The sequence below is a fragment of the Pezoporus flaviventris genome, unplaced genomic scaffold, assembly GCF_033815535.1.
Source record: "Pezoporus flaviventris isolate CSIRO_AGI_PZ_B2104156 unplaced genomic scaffold, CSIRO_AGI_Pfla_v1 ptg000002l, whole genome shotgun sequence".
Classification (NCBI taxonomy): domain Eukaryota; kingdom Metazoa; phylum Chordata; class Aves; order Psittaciformes; family Psittacidae; genus Pezoporus; species Pezoporus flaviventris.
Window position 1 is genome coordinate 74,517,434 of NW_026892550.1, and position 19,226 is coordinate 74,536,659.

The 19,226-nt window shown below is 41.2% G+C and overlaps 1 protein-coding gene across 1 annotated transcript in view; it reads right to left on the minus strand.

Moving 5' to 3' along the window:
* The window catches only part of BMP2K (BMP2 inducible kinase), a 46,528-nt gene extending 38,325 nt beyond the window's left edge, over positions 1 to 8,203 (minus strand). The window contains exon 1 of the mRNA XM_061463851.1: positions 7,789 to 8,203. Within this exon, the coding sequence (XP_061319835.1) occupies positions 7,789 to 7,945 (157 nt within the window). The 5' untranslated portion in view covers positions 7,946 to 8,203. The remainder of the gene's footprint in view (positions 1 to 7,788) is intronic.
* Between the last annotated feature and the right edge of the window lie 11,023 nt (positions 8,204 to 19,226).

Consider the following 19,226-nt stretch of genomic DNA (forward strand, 5'->3'; position numbering starts at 1 on the left):
TTAAGTAAAACAGACCCTCAAGAACAAGTAAGACCTTTGCTTCCAGTTGTTAACCATCTTCCCCATGCATTTTCCACCACCTTGCTTCTGTTCAGAGACCCAGTTTCACAACTGACATACCCACATCCAAGACATCCCTCTGTTACTAGTAAAAGGTAACTAACCTAGACAAGTGTGAGCAAGGAACACATGAATCAGAGAACAGAAAGGTTCCTACCTTCTTAACCAGCAGACAACACTCAAGAGACTGAAATCCATTCCCACGACAACAAGAGAAGCAGGAGAAGAGGAATTCATCTTCCTTCCTTGTCAGCAGCTAGACAATGATGAAGAGAGAAAACAGAACCAAGCCCTTCAAAAGAACAGGGGTTTCATGTTCACCACCTGACTGCTTAAGCTGCACAGCAACACCCAGGACATAGCATCTCTACTGCTGCACAAGGACAGACTAGAGATGATGAGACCTGCATCACTGGTATATGCAAATCACCCTTAGACTTTTACCTTAGTATTAGAAATAGGCAAATATTCCCAACATTTCAGGAAAAGGCTGTTCAACCAGTGTATTAACAGCTTTTAAGCTAAACCTATAAAAACACACAAGGGAAAACTACCCTTCAAAACAGATCCCTACAAATCTAAATTTCTTAGGAAGAGGAGGGCATCTCAAGTAATCAAGTTACACTTCAGTGACTAATCATGTCTGTGCTCCTGGTTAGTTCCAAATGTAGAGTAAAATCTGTTTACTACAACCCCCTGTTTTCTGACACTTTTACACCCCACATTTTGGCAGGCATAGAGCATTCATAGTGTCAGTTAATACAGCTCTGCTTCCAAACAGTAACTTGTTGGGCTTTGGTAACCTATTTATCTAGACTATTACAGAGACATAAAATAAATAAAGCCCAAGGTTAAGAAATTCAACAGTTTTGAGAATGAAGTCTTATAAAGAACACTGTAAACCAAAACAGTGCCAGAGACAAGAACCACAATGTGATTACCTCAACAGTTCTCCTCTGAACCAGATGTGACATCTATTTGGCAAGAAGCCATTCACCAGACAGCACACATTTACAGCTAAAACAAGCTAACGTCTACAACTAGAAAGATGCCTAAGTTCACACTGTTAACACGCGCATATATAGCATGCTCATTCTTCCCAGATACAAAAGGAATGTAAGCCTGTAATTACACTTCTCTAGAAATACCAAGTCCCATCTCTGGCATTAACTCCAGTGCTCCACGAACAGAACTGTATAGCTACTTGCATATGGGTAATACACTAGTCAATGACTGACAGCTCTGATACTACGCTAACAGCCCATAGAAATAAAAATCCTCTTCCAAGGACCACTAGTTTCTAGTTAACACCTGCCTGAAAAGGAATTCTACTTTTACTAGCTTACTAAGTTTTTCTTTTCCAAGTTAACATGCAAAATACCGATCTAATTAAAAAAAGAAAACCAACGGAATACACACCCCCAAACTGAGACCCTGCGCAACTTCTTTTCCAGCCAGATAAAGTATTTCCTAGACAAAGCCAACATATCCTCCATTTTCACACACTGCCTTACACTTTGAGGATGTCCAGGAGCTTCATAGTAAACACATCTGCATGCGTACAGAACCTCTTATGACTATTGTAACATCAGAATACTTGATCAAAACACAGCTCTAAGAAAAAAATGCAAGTAGACAGCATGTTTGTTACATCTGTCTTAAGTCAAAAGTTGGCATAGTAAAGATGGCTTCAGCTTGTGCATCATACGATACTGCTACAAATAAGTTGCTTATTTATAATCATTTAACTCTTGGCCACTATCCCAAAAACTTTGCTCAGAATTACTAGATTCCAAAGTACATGCTCAGTATTTAACAACTTCTGGGCACACAAAAGTTAAATTCATAATGTTCTTGAAAAAGAACAGAACAATTACATGCAATTATCAGAGGTGTAATACTACATGCTGGTGCGTACTGCAAAGCAGAAAGGAGAGTCCTTAAGGGGACACAAGACTAGTAACCCGACAATCAAAGAGTGTTAGGCCACATATCCCTAAGAGCTGAACTTGGACTTACTTGTACAACAGACATCTTTGTCAGCCCGCAGATGCTTCCTAAACTGTTAATTTCTCCATCTTTAAAAAAAAGGCACATGACAGCTCTGGAGAACACAGCAAGAATGACTTTTCTCCAGAAGTACCACTGCAGTTGTCAGTACACTTAGATAACAAAACTGAAGTTAAAGCATTCATTTTGTGCACCCCGTTATATAAGAAATTTCTACCTGCATATTGATGAGACCAGGATCACATGCAAATATCCAAATTGCTTCCTTGGATTGCTTTCTTTTTTAAGACACAGAACACAGCCACATCTTGTAATAGGCAAACCACAGCACTCTTGTTTCAAGATGTTAGCTGCTTTCAATAGGCTTGAGAAGCCCAAAAGATTAATCTCAAGTGCTTGCTACAGTACAGGCTCCAGATGTTGCATTACCCAGACACCAAAAGTCTGTCAGCATGTCAACCCTGCCATTCTTAAGGTGGGAGCAAGGCAACCATGCCCATCATTGGGAGTGGGCCAGAACTTCACATGTATTACGTCATACTCTTAGACAAAATGAAAACCAGAAAGTTTCAAGTACTCACGCTGCTTTTTTTTCCCCTTTAGTTTTTGAACTCAAACCAACCATTTCTGCTACTCAGATATTATCCAAGCAAAACTGTTTCAGACAAAATAACAGACTTGACATTTAGTCACATGTGAACACGGATTCAGTGATGTTACACTCTGAAAAACACTATCAACATGACCAATCCCAACTAAATCTTTCCAGATAACCTTCCAGCTCATAATCCACCTGAACAGGTGAACTAGATTCCAACTGAAAGTAAAACAGCAGCTACTACCAGCAGTAGCAAGTCACATGCAACATAACCTCAAAACTAATGAAGAAAGCCAATAACAAACATCTCAGCTTACCATATAGGACAGTGGCACACCACATCATCATGACAGAAGTCATCATGCACCAGCTATACTCATAATACCTACCACAAAAATAAGCTCTCCCACTGTACAATCAATCTCAAGAGGTACAAAGTTGGTCCACACCACATTTAAAGTCTTTCAGATACTAAAGTTAACATCCATTACAAAGGCACTTCACTCACCTCTTCAGAGCAAAGCACAACCCATGACCCACATCTTCACAGGAGATAAAGCAGTGTATGCTGTACAGCAGCATGCTTCAGGATTTACAGCAGCTACCAGAGTTGCAAATCCCCACAAGAGAACTTACTCTAAAGACCTAAAAATCAGTGTATGAAAGGTTAATTGCAATGCAACTTACCAAAGCATCCTAGAAGGGCATGAAGAACCTTATGCGCTCTAAAAATGGAACAACATGACAACCACAAACAGCACAGGATCACACAAAACAGGACCTGGGTTCTTCTCCATAAAGGCTGCAGTTTTCTTAGGCCTCAACTGAACAGTATGAAAACAAAACAACAACTGAATAATAAACGTCATCAAGTACTTCCAAAGACTGTATGCTTAATTCAAGTACCACCGATGGTAGAGCTTGCAAGCAGCTCATTGCTTCACGAGTTTGCCAGTAATGACTCCAAAAGACTGTAGTGAGACGACTTAAAAAGAAGGGAGAAAGAATTCCCAATTTTATAAAGGGAAGATACAAGGTTTTCATTTATCCTATCAAGAGGTCTCTCTTCACAGAAAACTGAGTTTTAACCATCATATCAAATACATGAAGCAAACGTGTTATCTAAACATGAACTCATTAACTTAAATGCAACCACCACTTGAATGGCTTCTTTCCTGCTATTCTCTCTAGGCCCAGATGTAAAGTCACTCAGAAAAACAACACCTTCCTAAGACAGAACACAACATACAGAAGGCTCAACACTACACTGCTCCAAACTCACCATTTTATCAATCACAATGATTAAAAAAAAAAAACAACAATAGTATAACCACTACCAAACAACTTCCTACCACATACGCTAAGGCAAAGGCAACAGAGAAAGTTACAGCCCGAGCAGCAACATATGTTCAACCCCTCCAACCCAACCAAGTTTAGATGCACATAAAAGCTGAAGAGAAGCCTATTGCCTTTTCTGAACACAGCAACATTACCTACCACTAGTTTAAACCCAATCTGGGTACTTCTGAGAGCAAGCTGCATAGGGTATTACCCAGTTTTTTCCATTCAGGTCTCCAGCATCTTGCCTCCACTTCTGTAAGCAATGTACTTGCTGGTAGAAGGTTTAAAATGGGGGGGGGGGAGCGGCGGGGGCAGTGGGTGGATGTAATAGCAGCACAGATTTAATGACAGGAGAATTCTGCTTCCACCAAATGCAGCCAACCTAGTCCTTCCCCAAACACAAAAGCTTTTTGGGGGCATGAGCATCACCCTCTTGTGCTATATTGACAGCACATAAGGCTATTCCTTATCTATAGCTAGGGTTAGCACTTATAAGCAAACAGTAATTATTGGATAATCCTGTGAAATCCAACTCAGTAAAGCTCACCCACAGCCATAGCATTCCTAAAACATGACCAAAAAAGGCAAATCAACAACAGAAAAAAAAACCCTCATGCTTGTTCCTAGGACACTACTCCCTTTACTTCAAGGTTCTTTGCTGAAAATGGCTCCAAGTCCAGTAGCACTGGCTCACTAAATTTACAACTACTTGCTAGCCACATAAGGCATTTATCACAAAATGTGAACTAGAAAGTCTTTTTTCCAGTATTAGACTCACCATAACTAGAGCTCCCCATGCACTAACTGTAACTTTCAAAACAGAATTCTCCATATTTTTATCAGACTGAATTTCCCAAACTTCAGATGCACTGCACGTACTTTTGTTCAACAACAAGATACAAAGAGAAGGCCTTAATTCCACCTGCATCAGTCATTTATTCCACATACTTCTACAGTCCCCTCCAAATGGACTGGAACTCATTTTCAAGCCTTAACCAAAACTGAATGGCTTTTTCCCCACCTCTGCAAAATAAACCTTAAAAACAAATACCTTCATCCAACAACATACTAACCATCAGGTTACAAAGGTTAAGAAGTCACCAGAGAAGAGATTCATTTAAAACAGATGAAACCATCTAACAGCCTACTAACTACAGCACTTGAACCCTTATACTTGCTTTACTACAAAAGGATGCAGTTGCTTTAGACAGCATCATACACAATTATGCAAAATAGATGCAAAATCAACAGCTAGCTTCCTAAAGCAAAATTTTGAAGGGGAGGGAGGTGGGTCTTTAAACCATTTGAATCTGACAGAATAGTAGACATAATGCTACTAATCCTTACAGCTAGTAAAAAGGCCTATCAATACCACAGCACTGCTGAGAGAACATTCTACATCCATTCTGAAATAAGCTTATGTTCATTATATTCATTAACTCATTAACAACATTTTGTGACACAACATAAAACTCTGATATGAGCCTTTTGCAGTAATAGGAACTACATGACAAGCCTAAGACCCTCAGTAAAACTGGGTTTCAGAAAAGGAAGGGAAAAAAATGCCTTATGCAAAGGGACTAGGGTTAAAACGGTTTGTTCCTTCCTTCCCCACAAAGAGGAAGAGTATTAAGCAGAGGATTTTTGAAGTGTTAAGTATTAATAACACATTCCAATATGACTAATATAACTTCAGTAACATGCAATTACTTACTATTAGGTGTCACTAAGTCAAGGGAAAAACTGACCATTGAGAAGTAATCCCTAGATAAAAAGCAATTCTCTTTCACGCACTACCATGGTCAGTTGTAAGTACCAAAGCACCACATGAGCCCTTCATCACCATGACCCTCCCGTTAGCCTCATGGGGCACATGCCAGCTCCCCACACACACTACAGTCACAGAGCTGCAAGAGAATCGGCCCCTGGCTCCCTCACTCCCCAGCCACTTCAAACATGCAGCTCTAGTACCTGCTCTTTTTTATTCCTCTTAGGCCGTTTCAGGTCATCCCTACCCAACAGCTCTGGAGTCATCTTTGAAGACTTTTCCCAAGCTGCAGCAGATTTACACTGCCCCAATTCCCATCAGTCCTGGTCTGAGGCATGCATATTTAAGAGACCATATAAAAGCTGCAAAAAACTTTATAAGTTTTCCATACTCCAAAGTACAGAAGCCAACTGGCACAACACTCTCTGGTAAAATTCATACTCCCCCTGCTCCCAGGCCTTTCTGGGCTATGAATTTGTTTCTGCAAGCTACAGAAAGAAGAAAAAAAACAAACAAACAAACAAACCCGCTCAGTTATGTATATCAATATCTTAACACATTCTAAGAAAACACTTAATAATACGCTCAACTGAACCAAGCACTGCATTTTTTTCTCCTTTCCACTACATACATTGTTTCTGTGTTACCTCCTCCATTTGATCAGGAGCCTATTTCCATAATTTCACAAGTCTATATCCTGCGACCAGCTCTGCAGAGAAATGACCCTCTGTCAGATCACAACGACTCTGAAGAAGCTGTCAGCAAAGACTACTCATCTTTTAGGCAAGCAGGTAAGCAGCTGGCTAAGCCCTGACCTCATTTCTGTAAGCCAAAGACAAAATACAGCAATCTAAATATTAAGTACCAATTCAGAATTCTACTAAAACATTTTCCAGATAGCAAGGACAATTTAAGTAGTACCCATATGTTTCCATTTTAAACAGTAATAGTATTTGCATGCACTTGTTAAAACCGGATCTTAAATTTTTGTTGAGGAATGTGCCTAAGCAATGAAAGTTTACAAGTACATTTATGGATAAACTACTCTAAGCAATGCACAGACATAAAACAGGTAAAAATAAGCTATTTTACCCACAACATCCAAAGCTGTGTGTTGTAGTGCTGCAGAATCCATCCACTACGAAGTATGCAGGACTACGCTGTGCTCAGTGACCTAGGAAGTGAGTTATACTTTATACGTTACAACATGGGCTGCCATCGACTAGGAGAGATATCAAGGGTGGAATGCTTCCCACCCCCCCCCACCCCCCCCCCGAGTAAAACTCAAACATGGCTGTTTTGATGACGGCCCACGCCAGCGCCTATTAAAGTCACCCAACTAACAAATTCCAGCGAGCTACACGACTATCTGAATTCATACAACTTTTTCTGAAGACCCAATGGAGGTCCAAGGACATGAAGCGCAAGCTATCGAAAAGAATTATCAGTCAGGCACCCTGCAACAAGGGGGAGGGAGGCCAGCAATACTCGACAGCAGAAGTTGCGAGCACTACAACTTCACTCTTGACCCTTGCCAGAAACCTACTGCACTCCTACAAGGAAGACCATGAGGTTTGTTTTCTGCTTGTTTGTTCTGGCTTTTTAGTTTGGCTTTTTTTTTTATTTTTGTCTCCTCAGATTAGCTGCAAACCCCTACTACAGAATTACTGTTCCCCACCGGAGGCACCAGTGACCTCAGCTGCTTCATCCGACGCAGGGAACGACCGGCCCGCTCCCCGGACATCTCCGACCGGTTGACTCGCCACAGTACGCCGGGACACTCCCCTCTAAGACACCAAGGAGCCCCAGGCACCAGCCGAAACAAGAAAGAACCACCAAAGCACCCCTAACCGGCTTACAGTGGGTAAGCGGCTCTTCAGGAAGGGGAGCGGGGCCGCGGCCCCCGCGTAGCCCCACAGCCGAGCTCGGCCCGCACAGTTCCCTTTCTCGTCCCGGGGACACCGCGCACGGCCCCAGACCTCCCCTCACCCCCTTCCCCTCCCCCCACTACCTTCCGCCAGCAGCTCCTCTGGAGTGACCTGGTAGCGCCCGACAGCCAACACCTTGCCTAAGGTGACGCCGCTCGCCCCGCCGCCGCCTCCGCCGGAGCCCACACCCGCTGTCCCGCCGCTCCCCTCGGGCTTGGGCATCCGAGAAAACTTCTTCATGGCGAGGGAGGCCCGCCGGGCCCGCGGGACGGGCGCGGGGCAGGCGAGGAAGAAGCCGCTCGGGCGGAAGGGAGGCGGCGCGCCTGAAGCGAGAGGCGGCCGGTGCCCAAAGGAGGCCGGGGTGGGGGCTGCCCCTCTTCACATGCCGGCCGCGGCCCCCGCCCAGTTTCTCCTCACCCGCTCCCTCCGCCCGCTCCCGCAGCGGCCGCACGAGCAGGAGGAGGAGGAAGAAAAAGAAGAAGAGGAGGAGGAGAAGAAGAAAGGAGGAGAAGGAGGCAGCGGGAGGAAGGGGGCGGGCACAGCCCCGCCACAGCCCCGGGACACGGGGAGGAGCGCAGCGCCGGCCGGAGCCGCCTTGCCAGGGAGAGGCGCCAAAGCGCATGTGCGGCGGCAGCTGCCCTAACACCATACGGATGCACACACACACACACACACACACACACGCGCACACACACACACGCACACGCACACACACGCGCACACACACACACACACACACAGGCACACGCACACGCGCACACACACACACAGAGACTCGCACACACACACATACACACCGCCGGCCGGAAGTGAGGTTGTTGGCGCTGGGCGAGCACGTGGAGTGGGAGCCAAGGATTAGGGGGGAGGGCGGGCGGTGACAGTTGAATGGAGTGCGCGCTCGTGCTCTCACCGCCGCCTCCCGCTTCCCACTTCCTGCGCGCACCCTCAGGGCGCTGAGGGGGGCAGTTAAATGGCCGGGAGCTGCTGACCGCGAGGTATGTGTTTAGCGTGGCTATGGTAAGGTGATACTTGTCGCAGTTCACTAGGCACAACGGTTGGGAAACACCCTAAGCTTCAAACCAGTTATCTCAAATGTCCACATTCAGACCAAAACCAGATTTCTAATTGTCTGAAAATGTCAGTGACATCCAGGCTTTTGTACTTAAACAGTGATTCTTGTCATCCAAAACCAGGGATTAGAGTCATTGAAAAAGTGGCTTTGTGCCAAGCCTGTTCTCCTTGAGTAGTCTCCCCATGCACATACATGTGAGGTACTCACACATTTTTTGTCTCCATTTCCAAATTATACAATAAACCCAAAATTTACATGGGATCTCTTGTCATTCTTTTGTATGAAAAAATGAAGTTGCATTTTTTGCATTTAAAGTGGGAATTTAACAAGCACACAGCCTTTCACACTGAATACCTAGGTTTTCAATGGGTACCAGTTGCAGCCATCGATTAAGTAAAACTTCTGGAGAATTCAGAAGCTTAAATCTTTTGGATAACATTTCAATAACTGAATCAGGTTTGACTTAATCATGTTGCTTTTGGTCAGTAACAAAATGACAGTATTGCTCTAATGAAGTGACAACTTGTCGTACATTGAGAGCACGATACAGTTATTCACATCAGGAGTCCCGTTTCTGTAGTCATTGCCATCCTTTCAGTAAGAGATCAACTTTCCAGAAGAACAGAGACTCCAGTTCACAGTTTTCCTTAGAAGAGAATGGTATTTTGACTGCAGATGAAAGGAGCAAAGTGCTGTGAGAGAAATGGCATGATCAGCAGCATTTCATTAATGAGAGCATTCTTACAGTGAGATGTGCTTACACTCCTCACGTAGATGCTTTTAATTAGGCCTCTGAGAAGAATGCAGCTAGGTTGAAAGCATGTAAGTTTAGTACCAGTGAGTAACAAAATCAGAAAAAATAATTCATTTTCTAAAAGTCACTGCAACTTTTAGGGTAGGATTGACTTTTAGGTCAACAGGATAATTTTTATTTGTTCTGGGGATTCCTATCCCCACTCATGTGTTTTTGTGCTTTTTAAAGTAAGTAAGAGGTTGAATTATTGCTGGAGTTATTTGTAGGCCAGACAGCATAAGCAGTCTTGTTATACTGGGTTTAATGGTACTATCTCTGTCTTGACATACTAGGGGATGTCGAGGTCAACTACTAGGCATCACTGGCAAACAAGTATATCAGTACTGCACACCTAGTTGTGGCGATGAACATGTAGATGGCTGCAGAACTCGCTGGTCTCTCATAAGTAATTTCAACGAGCCACACTGTGGTGACCTTAAAATGTTCCACAGCCCATTGAATCACAAACTTGACATCCAAATAGTCTTTTTCTGTAAGACTCCAGCATGTTTGAGGAGGTTTCCTGTAAAGGATTTCCTTTTATTAAGTACAGGTGAATGAAGAGACAGATTTTGACAGATCACTTAAAAAATATGGGCCCAGTCTTCCAAGCAGGTAAATGAGTGATAATTTTGAGTATGTGAACGGGCCCACTGACTTTGATTTGATTCTGCACCTGAGCAGAGCAACATTTTGGCATTTCTAGAACTTGTATTAATTTCCAGGAAGGAAATGTTGTGAGATTTCTTGCCCTCAGGGTATGAAACCCAAAATAAACTCTTCTCTCCCTTGCTGAAATGAAACCTCCTGTTTGGTTCAGGCAGAGCAGGGATGCTTCAGTCTTCTGCATCTGGAATGTGTGCAGTGAAACCTATTCAATGTAGCACATGCTTGGCAGTGTGACACACAGATCAGAAGGGTCTTTGCATTACTTAAAAAAACCCTAAACAAAGCAGAAAAAAAGCTGTAAAAACTTGACAGTACCCACAAATGCAGTTGCTTTCTGGTTGGTGTGAAACAATAGATGGTCAGAAATAAAATCCAGCGACAAAAAAACAGAAAATCAAAAGTATGAATCCTGAAGTGAGGAGAGATCAACTACAGAGGTGGAGAAGATGGTGTTGGGATAGGGAGAGCCATAGCTTGGGTCAGATAATGTATTTGTAACTTTATTCAGAGTGCTGGAAATCTAGATCCCCTTCCTGACTCGACTGCCAGAGCCTCAACCTTTCTGCCTCATCTCAGTAGACAAAAAAAGTTCCCATCTATAAAACAGGATAAGGCAACTTTAAGTCTGCTGCTTCATCTCCATATATAAAATTAGTTATTTTAGTAGTATTTTTTTACTCCATTGTAAAATCCTCTGAGGATTTATGGAGGAAAGCTCTAGGTAAGAACATTACTTGAAAATAAAACATCAGATATTTCACATGTGCTTGGAGTTTGAAACGTGATGATTAATCTTCTTTAAAACTGCTGAATAGATCAAATGCCTTTACCTTGATTACTGTTTCTTAAGCATTTCTTTCCTTATATCTCTCTCTACTCACAAATCTTTCCTGTGTACAATACATAAATTGGTTTTAAATCAGTCCCATGGGACTAAAACAGCTTCCTGCAAAAACGTTTTATATCCCCTACAGAAAATAGTTATTAAGGCAAGATAGAAGTAGAAAACTTTCTTTGTGTGAGTGCTGTTTTGGAAATGTCTCTTGCTTTTTCTGAACAAACTCTTTTTATTACCCAAGTAATGAATGTTAGAAAAGAAAGAAATCTGATTTTCTAGAAATATGTTGGTTACACATGAAAACTTTTTTTTTTCTTTTTTTTTTATTTGTAACATATACTTTCAAGTGTTCAGTGAGTAGTGCAGCAAAATTTTGTTCTCCTTCAGGTATGTGAGGGTTATTTTCTATCATGTAATCATTCAGTCAGTGTGAATAAAGCACTACCAGAGAGAAGGTTTTCCCAATGAGCAGTTTTCGTTCTTTTTCCCCCACTCTTACTGTCTCATTGTTGCATGCTTGTTTTCCGAGCCTTGAGAAACATCATTTTACACAGAGAAGTAGCATACAATCTTCCTGTCTTAGCAAATGCCATATCTTAGTTTCATGCAGCTGACCCTGATGCAGTCTGTTTTAGACACAGTTACTAAGACCAGATAAAATGTTTATGATGAACTAAAAGCTAAGAAAACCCCAGGAGACGACTGGTTTTGATTTGCTTTTGCTTTTTTCTAGCATCAAATCATATCCCAGCTCCGCATCTCAGAGGCAGTAGTAGCAGTGAAAGGCTTTTTTTGTTTGCTTAATTATGTATACAAAATAACAGAAAGATTTTGATAGGTTCTGAAAAATGTTGGCATGGAAAGTATGTTGACTGGGGGGGGGGGGGGGAAGCCCACAAAAAAAGTAAGGAAGAAGACTGAAATCACTTGATGCAGAGGGATAGCACAAATGAGCTAGAAATCAAGTGCATTCTCTGTCATCTCCTCCGGTTTGGAATATCTGAGCAGAGGCAAAGGCTTTGCATTGACCTTGTGAACAGAGACAGATTTTAATTCCTTTCCGTTGCTGTCAGCTATTCTAATCGGGACAGAAACAAAGGGAGCTGTGGAAAACAACTAAGTAACAGATTTCTGACATTCAAATGGAAACAAACTGCGGAGCATGCTGGTGAAAATATTTAAGGTACAAATAGCTGACATCAGCTGTGATGACACAGAGCGCAGTGCTCATTGATACTGAGGTCAAGAGTGTTTTGTTGCAACATGAGATTCAGCCATTTGTGCTACAGCCAGCACTGGGACCAAAGAAAGTACAAATTGCTTGTTGGTGTGACAACCCTCAGCTGGTTCAAAACTGAAATGGCAAGTGAGGAAAACATAAGGGCTGATGCGTGTGTAAGAGTACTAGCTAGAAATCCTGGAGGAAAAAAATAGGAAAGAGGTTATTACAAGCTCAGAATTGTTTGCATCCTGACCTGGTAAATTGCTTCATGTTACTAATAGTCTGTTTCCCTTCTGGAAAACAGTTTCCTATGTTCGTCCTGATGACAAGGACTTTTCCTCTGTTTGATAGGGCAGCATACTGCTGCTTCTTTGTAAGAGTGTATTGATCTGTATTTGACCTCTTGAAGTCAAACTCTTCTGCCTTCTCCCTTCCAGGTGCCTAGTTATTCCCAGCTCACCAGCAGTCTGTTTTAATCCATTCTCTCTTACAAACAAAACCTAGTTTTACCCTTGCTTTAACAATTAACTTTTGCAGTCCTAAAGATGTCTAAGAGGTTTCTCTATAGAAATGAAGTGGGCGCTGTGCAGCCTTATGAAGGAAGGCCACCATTCTAACTTATTTAATGAGGAAGTTTCAGAAAGTTATTTTCTTCTTGAAAGAGTTATGCATGTGACCAAAACATGTGGCCTTTCTAAGCAATCTTTAAACCTCGTTCCACAGTTTATAAAGGAACTGCTGATAGTCCACAGAGGTCTGAATGTGGCACAACTTTCCCATGCGTGAAAGCTACACTTTGTTACAAGAAAACTAAAATGCGCAGATTCCAACACTAGTACTACTCTCCTGCTACTGCAGCTGCTCTTGAGGTAAAAAGAAGGCTAAAAGGCAAAGGTCAAGCACAAACATCAGGTCTGAGTGGTACCTTAATTTCAGCGCCATACAAATTGGAAGATAGCGTCCTTTATTTAAGTCCCTTTGAGATGTAAATACATGATTTTATAGCAAAAAGCCCAATCCAAGCATCACCAAAACCCCCCAGAAGCATTGGTATGCCCAGAATTACTTGTAGCAGTAAAATGTAATAAAAAAGCCACAGCCATTGAGGTTCAAGAAATCATTTTATTTCACATCTTTTTACCCTATTTGCAGAGATAGGTTTTACTGTTACAGTTGTTCTATAAAGTGAGCAGTGGACTTTTTTTCCCTGTGTATTTTTTGGTCTTAGAGAACTACAACGATATCTTTGGTCATCAGTCCTATGCTAAAAATACTTACTTCTTTATATAGTTTTATAAGCTCAAAGGGAGAGAAAAAATCTTTGGAACTGAGTGCTTAGGAAGAAAGAATGTCTTTTGGATCACGACTGAGCAGCCTTTGTGGTGGTGCAAATTAAAACATCAAAATGGTGCAACAGCAATGGCTCCAGATGCCATTGCTGGCTGGCTCGTATCTGTAAAAGCCCACTTCTAAATACTTTTATCTTAATTATAGATTGTTTAATTTTGCAAACAGGTTATTTCCACTTACAAGCTCTTAGCTGAATGTATGTTCCAAGGACTGTGGAGGTGTGAACTCCAGTTCTAGTTTTGTTTGGTTAGAAAAACCATTAAGACTTTTGGATGTTGTTTAGCCAAAAGCATTTGTATCCAGGCTAAGGAAAAGGAAGAATTTCATCTGCTGCTATTGTGGTTGAAGTTACATGCCACAACAGAAGTAGTGGGAAAAATGGAGAAAAGAGAATTGCAGCAAGTTTATGCCAGATCTAAGTAGATACAGAAATACTGTAATAATCGTTTATAATTTTGCAACACTTTCCTGAAATAGGCTGTCCATTGTTCCACTGTGCAAAAAGACAGTGACAGAGCTATTGCATATTCTAATGACTGTTATCTCATGCTCTGCAGCCCCAGTGCATACTAAATAGGATAGATAAGTCTTTGGCACAAGATGGGCATAACTTTCTATTCTAGAAAGCAGAGAAGGTTATTAGGGGAAGAAATATGTTGGATCTGGTTTTGATTAGTATGGTGAAAGTAGCTATAAATGTAGAAGAGTGAAATGTATTGGGTGAAAGCAGTCACAAAACAATTTCACTGTGTAAGGAAAGTAGTAGTGGCAAAGCACAGGTGAGGGACTTCAGAAAACTTCATTAAGTATCATAATACTTACACCTGGGGATAAAGGAGTGCAGGACACCTGATGACTTCTGAAAGTCAGACTTAACAGCAACATTTTCTGATGCAGTGAAAAGATGGACAGTTTAGGAAGGAAACGATATACAACTTTAAGATGGAAACATTAAGACAAGTTATTTAACATAATTAGTTCAAAGAAATGCAGCAAATATAAGGAGTTTAGAAAATACATCCTCTGAAGAAAGGTTAAACAAGTCTTATGCCTCTGGAGAAGGGGAGAAAAGAATAAGTTCATTTTCTGCTATGCAAAGGTTGTAAATTACAAGAAGATGATAGATGTTTCTCAATATTTGTTACTAGGAATACAGAATAATTTGTCTTAATTTACAGGAGAGAACATTTAAACTAGACAGTGAAAACCTTTGCTATAATTAGGGTAAGGAAGCAATAGAAGAAAACTAATTAAACGCAGTCCCCTAACAAAAAAGGTTGTAGAAGCTTTAAACTTCTCAACATTTCATTTGGGTGTTTTTAAAAGGGTAAATAGACATGTATCAGTTCAGAAAAGACCAAAGCTGAGTTGTAGATACACATGACGTTCCCTAGTGCATGGTGATGGAGCAAAGTAGATTCTTCTCAACTCTATGCATTCAGGACAAAGAAACACTAATTCAATCCAGTTTAATGTGACATGTAACAAAGATGTCACAGAACTTAACAACCAGTGGTTCCAGCCTGCTATGTGCTGGCTGCTTTCATTTACTCTTGTGTTCCTCTGTGCTTGGTTGAACAGGGCCTTTAAACTGCTGCCATGTTGACTTGACTAAGGAAATTGTTCCATTTTTTATTGAAAAGTCAGTTTTCATAACACATGAAAATCAGCTTGAACAGCAGAAGGAGGAACAACTCATGAAGCAGACATACCAACATTGGCCCATAAATAAAGTTTTGTGATGGGATATGTTTGGAAAGAGGGACTGTGAGCTAAACCCAGCAAAAGCATAAAGTGTTTTTCAAGTTCACTTTTTAACCTGGCTAGGAAGTTGAAAAATGGTTGAAACAATCTGACAAGCTTTCAGGACATGCATTCTTTTCAGAGCATGTGTTGGCTTTCCAATGCCAATAAAATCGTGTAACCTGTTAAAAAAAAAAAAAAATCCTTTCTGCATTTTTACCCTGTATTTTTTTTTCTCAGCTCACTATTGCAATAACAATTTCTCTGCAGGATCTTGCCCTATCACTTCCCTCCAGCCTTTTATTAGCCTCTAGGAAATGCCTACACTAGTCATAATTAAATGCCTACAGCTAGTCATTATCAACTGGAGGTTCACCACATAATAGCAACGCTTTTAATCTTTACAAATGGTAATGAATTAAGACTTTGCAGTGTCCTTGAGAGGAGATGAGTAAAGCAATCCAAGGAGCTGTGACAAAACCTAGGCACTGGCCGTGTAAACACTGTTACTGCTGGCAAAGCAGAAAGAAACAAAAAGTCGTAAGTGCTTTAGACTGCAGCTACCAGAGCCTGGCTCTCTAGCAGTAAATGATTCATCTTTCATGAGCAATTCCTGCTCACCTGTAGACCGTCAAACTGACCAGGCACAGGTTTAGCACTTAAATTCTACACGTTTGTTTGCTGCCTCATCTCTAGTTCATTTTGTCCATAGTCACAGGGCTATGAACTTCTGACCATTTGTCAAAACACAGAATGAGAGAAGATGCCAACTAGCCCCAGGATTAGTCATGAATATCATCTGTAATTTTATGCTCCAGCTAGGACATAAAGGGAATGCTTCATCCTCCGCACTGAGTTTAGTAATCCCAGTGGCACAAGTAGCTTCCATTGGGCTGCAACTCTTCTCACCAGCATGACTGGAGAGCTGGTGCATAGGAAAATAGAGCTGATTCAGTGTCAGCTGTTCTCCCACACATGCCCCAGTGGAGAAGCATTGGCACAGAGAGGCAAATAGGAGGTAAAGGATCAAGGGTTGGCACAGCTGTTTATTCTGTGGGAGCAAGGGGAAACTTAACTTCTGCTTGGTCTTTCATTTTGGTTTTCGGAATAGTCCAGTTGTGCACTGCACCAAGACCAGGTTTGACAGGAGCACCCAGCAATGATAAGAATGCAACACCGGTATTTGCCACTGCCTGTAGTGATGGGATTCTAGGGGCTGACATTCACTCCAGTGTAGCACCACTGGTTTAGATGTGAGCTTAATTAAATCACTTCATTGTGCTCACTGCTGAAGCAGTTTCTAAACTGATTGAATTAAATCAATCAAGTCAACGTCTTTATTCAAACTCTTGCTCCAGTGCTTCATCTGTGATCAAAGAGGTCATTTCCACTTTCCCCTGTGAGCAGTGGGTATACCCAGAGAGTAGCATGGCATTGCTGTTTAGTTGTTGCTATCCTGCCCTGTATCAAACTCTCATGTCTAGAAACTAAATCAGCAAAGTGCCACATCCAAATCAAAGGCAGCTATGTCCACAGCTGATACCTGTCAGCATCACTATAAGAAACCCCAGGAAAAGAGTGTGTGAAGAAAGTCAGTAAAATTTGGACTGGGCAATGTTGATAAGTCTAGGACGCTGGTATGGGTATACACAATAATGGATAATATAAGAATATTTATTTAGCACACTCTGTATTTGTATTCGAAAGCTAAGATAGGCAATTACACTCAAACACAGATGGTTTAAGCTGCGTCTGGAAAAAGGTATAAATATACAACAACAGAGATAGATACATAAATACACAGAAAAATAATATTATGTATGTATAAGAATACTGGGCTAACCTGTAGAACTCTTTGCCAGTAAGGTTATAGAGATTAAGAGCTTAGGTATATGCAAAGGAGACATCTATTTTTATAATAAGAAGAGGCATAATTACCTCAAGCATCTTGGTAAATTATTCAGTTGCTAACCAGCACTATTAACTTTGGTGCTTCATTCCAGGTGGTGGGAAAAGTGTCTTCATTATTTCCATATATATTGTTTACTTTCTCCTTTTCAGCATCTGCTGTGGTTTGCTTTCAAAGTCTAGATGAATCAGTGTCAGTTACTAAATTAGACTTCATACACAATATATTCTAATATTGTTGTATAAATATTTTAATTTACCTAAATAGCTTATCTGCCTGCATAACTCTGTGTGCTGGAATTGTTAAACACTAATGAGAAGTAAACATTTTTCCAAAAAATGACCCATTTACTTAAAAGCAAAACCTGTTGGGGGGGATTTGTCTTCTATTCTTCTATTGAGGGAAATAGTGTTACTGTTCTATTGAGGTTACTGTTCTATTGAAATAGTGTTACTGATTTCTACATTATCTATTGCTTGAGAAATGAGAAAAAAAAAAAAAGCCACAGTTGTGCTCCATTTAGTTTGGATTCATTGATTCATTAAGTGTCATTTCCAAAAGCATTTTCAAGCCCCACTGTCCCTATGAAGCCAGGTACTTTGCAGTTAATAACTCTGAGTTACCTGGAAATAAAAAACATGGGGTGTGACAGAGCAAAGCAGAACCTTCCCAAGTATCTTCCTGCTTTTCTCTGTCACCAAGAAGTGCATACTGACAGCCGCATCTATGCTTAAATATCTGTGATGAGATAGCATCCCAAAAGAAGGCAATGGCAGCCTTGCACATGACCAGAGGTGGGCTTACTTGCAATGTAGGCTGCAAGAAGCTTATGTTTACAGTGCCTGTTAATGCTGCCTTGCTGGTATAGGTGCACCAAACAGCTTGAGAAACTGCTCTGGTCTCTAAGCAGTCAGAAGCTGTGAAAAATTTAGTAGTTCTAGCTCATGAGGGAGATGTTGCTAAAGTGCAAAGGACGGTTGAGCACATTTTCCGTGTTGTGCCTTTGATACCTCCTTTATTAAAATGGACAACTGTCCAGAGCCAAGATACAAACAACTTTTCAGCTGAAACTGTGGTTCTCTGCTAACGTGGTTCAGCTGTAGTGGTCTTTTTGCATGGAACACATGCAACCATGTGGCTTGTAGGGGAAGTCAACAGTAAAGGGAATCGATATTGTTACAATTACCTTCACTTCTTCAATTACTTGTTTGCACAAGGAGTAACACTAGGCACTCAGATGTGACATTTGGTGCATTGCATTGCAAAAATTCCTTTTTTCTCATTTATAGTAAGCAGTGAATATCTTATTCCTTGGATAAGGTATGGAACTTTCTAGCTATACTTCTGTCAACTTTAGCTGCTGATGAGCAGATGACTCCATTTGTGAACACTATGCTTTTATACAGAAAATGCTTTAATACATGGAAGAATATACAGTCTAGCTTGTCTTAGCAGAGACTTGCCACTGAAGGCACCTGTGTCTACCAGAAAAGCACATTAGGATGCACGTTGACAACTGTGTGGCAAAAGTCACAGTTTCATGATACGACCTCTGAGTAGTCTACAGAAATGGGATCCAGGCCTTTATTCTTGCAGAACCCAGTCATGAAGGATAAATAAGTAAAGTGGGATGTTAACTGTATTGATAGAGGTTTGCAAGTTGCCTCCTTTACCAGAGAAGGAAAAATAAATTCTTTCTTTTAGTGCTATGTAACTCTTGTATAATAGAATAAGATGTGAGGAGCTACCTTGCCATTTGTGCAATGATACAAATTCAGCTTTTTAAGAATGGAGAGAGCATAATACAAATTGTCAGCTTAAATATTTCCATATCCATGGTGAACACGTGTACATGTTTAAGGCAGAAATCAGTACTGCCTACACTAAAAACCTGCATGCGAACAACTGGGGACAGTTAGCTGCAT